Source organism: Carya illinoinensis, chromosome 11, assembly GCF_018687715.1.
Source record: "Carya illinoinensis cultivar Pawnee chromosome 11, C.illinoinensisPawnee_v1, whole genome shotgun sequence".
Lineage (NCBI taxonomy): Eukaryota > Viridiplantae > Streptophyta > Magnoliopsida > Fagales > Juglandaceae > Carya > Carya illinoinensis.
Genome location: NC_056762.1, coordinates 13,656,092 through 13,660,450, shown reverse-complemented (window position 1 = coordinate 13,660,450; position 4,359 = coordinate 13,656,092). Strand labels below are relative to the sequence as shown.

The 4,359-nt window shown below is 34.1% G+C and overlaps 1 protein-coding gene across 1 annotated transcript; it reads right to left on the bottom strand.

Moving 5' to 3' along the window:
• Positions 1-2,065: 2,065 nt before the first annotated feature.
• Positions 2,066-2,945, bottom strand: LOC122280840. Its single transcript, XM_043091898.1, has one exon. The coding sequence runs from the start codon at positions 2,829-2,831 to the stop codon at positions 2,214-2,216; it is 618 nt and encodes a 205-aa protein (XP_042947832.1). The 5' UTR covers positions 2,832-2,945; the 3' UTR covers positions 2,066-2,213.
• Between the last annotated feature and the right edge of the window lie 1,414 nt (positions 2,946-4,359).

Sequence of the window (4,359 nt, the reverse complement as noted above, 5' to 3'; positions counted from 1 at the left end):
TGTTTAATTAAAAATTCAATGTTGGCTAAAAATAAAATAAAATATAAACTTTAGTTGTGACTGGTTTAGGGCACTTCAATCACCTATGAATTAGTGAGGTGATTCCTAAAAAGTATTTTATGCCTTATTTGGTTATACAGATGAGATAAGATGAGATGAAAGTTAAAACTCGAATAAAATATTATTATAATATAATTTTTTAATATAATTTTTATTTTAAAACTTGAAAAAATTGAATTCTTTATTATATTTTACGTGAGAGTTTGAAAAAATTATAATAATTAAATAAGATAAATAAGATGAATTGAGATGAAAATATGAGTGTGGGCCGATAGAGGTAGCTAGTACATCTATCTTCAATTATTGATCTTTTTTTATTTGCTTAACCATGAGTGTGGAGGGTGGCCTCTCTCTCTAATGGGCTATATGTACTTGGATAGTCTTACATAAACGAAAGGCCAAAAGAGAAAAGAGAGAGAGAGAGGATTTGGGAGGCGAAAAAATGGGGGATCAGCCGGTTCGTTCAACGCACACGCCACACTTTAGCTGTCAAACCGACGGAGCATAAGAGAACAAAAAAAAAAAAAAAGGAGGAAAATTTACGTAGCTTTTTTTTTTTGAAAGATAAAATTTATTTTTTGAAAATTTACGTAGCTTTTCTCTTGGGAGGCAGCCCCTGGTTAATATTGGGTGGCTCTAAGATAACCCTGAGAGCCACTCATTTTAAAGATAAGACCGTTAGATATGTAAAACTAAAGAAATAAAACATAAACAGGAAAAAAATAATTATTTTATTAGTTTAGATAAAGAAATAGCTAATCCAACCCTCGAATGTAAGTTGGGGAGGAATTAAGATTTAGTGCATGGGGCCGTTAGCAAAGTGTATTGTACGTAGGGGTCATGAGCAGTAGCCGATATTTAAGATAATAAAGTGTGTTACTGATATTTAATATTAACCATATAAGATAGTTATTTAGAGATAACTAAATTATTAAAGATATTAATCTGAACTTTTCACTTGAGCTTTATTGAACTTAAGTGAACGATAAAAATTATGATATAAAGAGTTATGTGAGACTTGTTGAAACAAATGATAAAAATTAAGTAAATAAATGATAAAAATAAGTTATGTGGTTTTATCTTTGTATTCACTCCTAATTGTTAATTTGATGGTAGTACATATATACTTATTAAAAAAAATTAATCTAAATTAATAAATTAGTTAGTGGAAGGCAAAGGTAAAACCAAATAGCTTAGTGTAAATAAATAAGAAAAATAAAATTGTAAATTTATCAAATAACTTATAAAAAGAGACAAGATATTTTCTTACCTCTTATGAGATTTGAAAAAATATGAGAATGTGAAATTTTATTAATGACAAAAAATAGATATGAGTATGAAAAATTGTTGAAAAACTAAAAGAAACCTAGATAACTAACTACTAAGTAAGATTTTTTAAAATGTTTTGGGGGGGACAAATTATCTTTATATGAGGACATCTTTACCTATATTAAAATAAGTTTTTAAAAATTGCCAAGCATCAATATAGGTCCGCTCTTGGATGTGAGGCTTCTTTAGCAAGAGCTAAAGTGTTATAATGTTTCGTTTAGATGTTGAACTGAGTTTAGTTATGTTGTGAATAGTAATATTTTATAAATTTTATTGAGATGATGAGTTTAACTTTTTAGGTTGAAAATACATGGAGTGGGTTAAAAAGAGTTTTAACTTTTTTATGAGAAATAAAAAAAGGAGTAATAGATTTCATTAATAATTGATGTAAAATGAGTTGAGTTAAATTCGTCTTAAAGCTGAAAAGTTTTATTGATCTCAAAAAAGTTAAAAAAAAAAAAAAAAAAAAGTTGAGAGCTTTTTCGAAGTTACTTGCTCTTGCGTGTGATTCAAAGAAGAACCGGAAATCTTGCTAGAATCCGTAGATCTGACCTAGGATATCAATCTGGTTGACAATCATTATTGGATATTGATTATGAAGAAACAAAATTCATGCTATGGTCTGATATTAAAGCACGATTCGTTTCAGATCAAATTATATTAGTCGCAATCAGTGTAAAACGAAAGGAAATATTGATTTCATAACTTTGCCATTTAATTTTCCTCTTTACTGCAAGAGCGCAACAGAGTATTCTGCACTCACCATTTTTCCACCAAAAACAAAAAATATCCCAAACTAATCACCTCCCAATTAAGCAAAAAGCTTAATCACACAAAATAACCCTTGTGATTGCAAGAACAAGGCAAGACATGGCGAAGAAGAACAGGGTAACAAAGTCCCTCGCCGACCACTTCCTGACCGCCTTGGTCTCGACGCGCAGACTTTTGGCCCTCCGAAGGGCGTCCACCTCCTTCAGCAAGTCAAATTCGACCCCCTTCTTCTTCAGTTCTTCCACACACTTTGCCATTAGCTTCCCATCTTCCTTCTCCCTCTCTAGTAGCTTCTCCAGGTGGACCTCTACGTCGGTCTTGTACCTCACGGCCCAAATGATTCCGAGCGAAAACAGAATAGAACAGAGTGAAGGGATCCATGACCTGTGGCAGGCTAACTTGTTGGCAACTGGGTCTCTAGATGAGGCGTTGAAGAGGAGAACCAAAGCTATGGAGTGGAAGACGAAGAAGAAGATGTACAGCATGGTGATTTCGTTTCGGACAGAGTCAATCTGGGTTTCTTTGAGGGCGATCCTTCCGAGGATTAGTTCTTCTTCCTTGAGCCATTGCTTCAGAAGAAGCTTGTGGGTCGGTGTTTCGGCGATTTGGTGAAGAGGGTGCAAGGGCTTCGCCTCCATTATGATTGGTGGGCTTGTGCTTGGATCAGCCATGAAATTTGTGCAGAGACGAAGCTGTGAGAGAAGATAAACAGTGGGAGCAAGGATTTTGAAACATACGCGATTTTTATGCCTTTCGAATTTCCTTCCAACGGTCAAAATAGGAAAAAGAAAAGAGGATGTTTCCTGTAATACCCCTAGTCGGCGAATAAAATTATAAATAATGGAACGTGCCACCGTTTGTAACGGCTACTGCGTGTGAAATTTCAAATTTGTCCTCAGCGAATGATGGCATTTCAAAGCTGCCTGCCAACGGTTATATTGTGATTATTTATACCCTCAATGATATTGAGAGATGCTTTGCTCTAGAGGGAAGTTCAATAAAGATGCATATGGAATCTGATACTTGAGTTGCAATGGAGCTGTACATGTTATCACACTTGTCTTGCCAGTAAGACTAACGCTACTCATTATCACATCACCCACGTAATACTACTTAACATTGACGTGGTAAATGTGATTTTGGAAATTGATATATATATACTATCAAAATATGTAGTCTACAAAATATTCTGACGTAGTAATGACTCGTATCTACCTATGCTCTGTGTTATCTCTATAACCCTCATCTTCAAGCCTAAAAAAATGCAACTAACCCAAAAGAATAATTCTGAAATTCAGGAACTACGTGCGCATGAAATAAAATGATTCGAATCATTTCAATCCCCGAATTCCTTCCCCTAGAAGGTCATTTGGAAACCCCTCCCTTGGAAACCCTTCCCCCTCCCTTTGAAACCCATTCTCCCTTCCCTATCAATTTAGCTTTGGCCAAATCGTGTTTATGAAACCCTTCCCCCTTTCGAGTTTCTGATACCCATTACTCTTTCGAGTTTCTGACTCTTCCTCCTCTCTACTGATTGAGCTTTAGTTGTCTCTTCCTCCCGAGCCCTTCCTACGAGTGCCTAAGACACCATTTTGAAATCTCTCAAATTTGACTCTTCCCCCTCCCTACTGATTGAAATAAATTTGAAGGTTTTTAGCTTGTTTACTTTATTTTGTTTTTACAATGTCGTGCTTGGGGTAGTTACTGAATATTTATTTGTGTTGTTGATTTAGCTCTTGGATTTTATACTGTATTTTGTTGATTTATACTCTATTTTTTACACGAGTATGTTATGTTTTTGGGATGTTAATAGTGTAGTAGAGAGATAAGGCTGTAACTATATGTTGTTAATACTTTAGAGCTATATATTGATAGCTGCCAGCTGTCGTGCTTGGGGTAGTTAATGAATATTTCTTTGTGTTATTGATTTAGCTCTTCAATTTTATACTATGTTTTGTTGATTTATACTTTATTTTCTTACACTGGCATGTTATGTTTTTGAAAGGTTGATAGCTTTAAAATATAAAACCTAAAGGAATGCAAAGAGGCAAAATGAAGCACGACAAGAAGAAACCCTAGCAGAGAAAGGGCAAATATGAAGGAATCTTCTGGAAGAAGAAAAATGATTTAATTTAATATCTATGTATCTGTAAAGTAACCAAAGACTAGTATTTATAGTATTATTACATGAGTAAGTAA

Bases quoted from the DNA above. Each gene is read 5' to 3' on its own strand.
- LOC122280840 (XM_043091898.1), bottom strand. From the start codon at position 2,831: ATGGCTGATCCAAGCACAAGCCCACCAATCATAATGGAGGCGAAGCCC.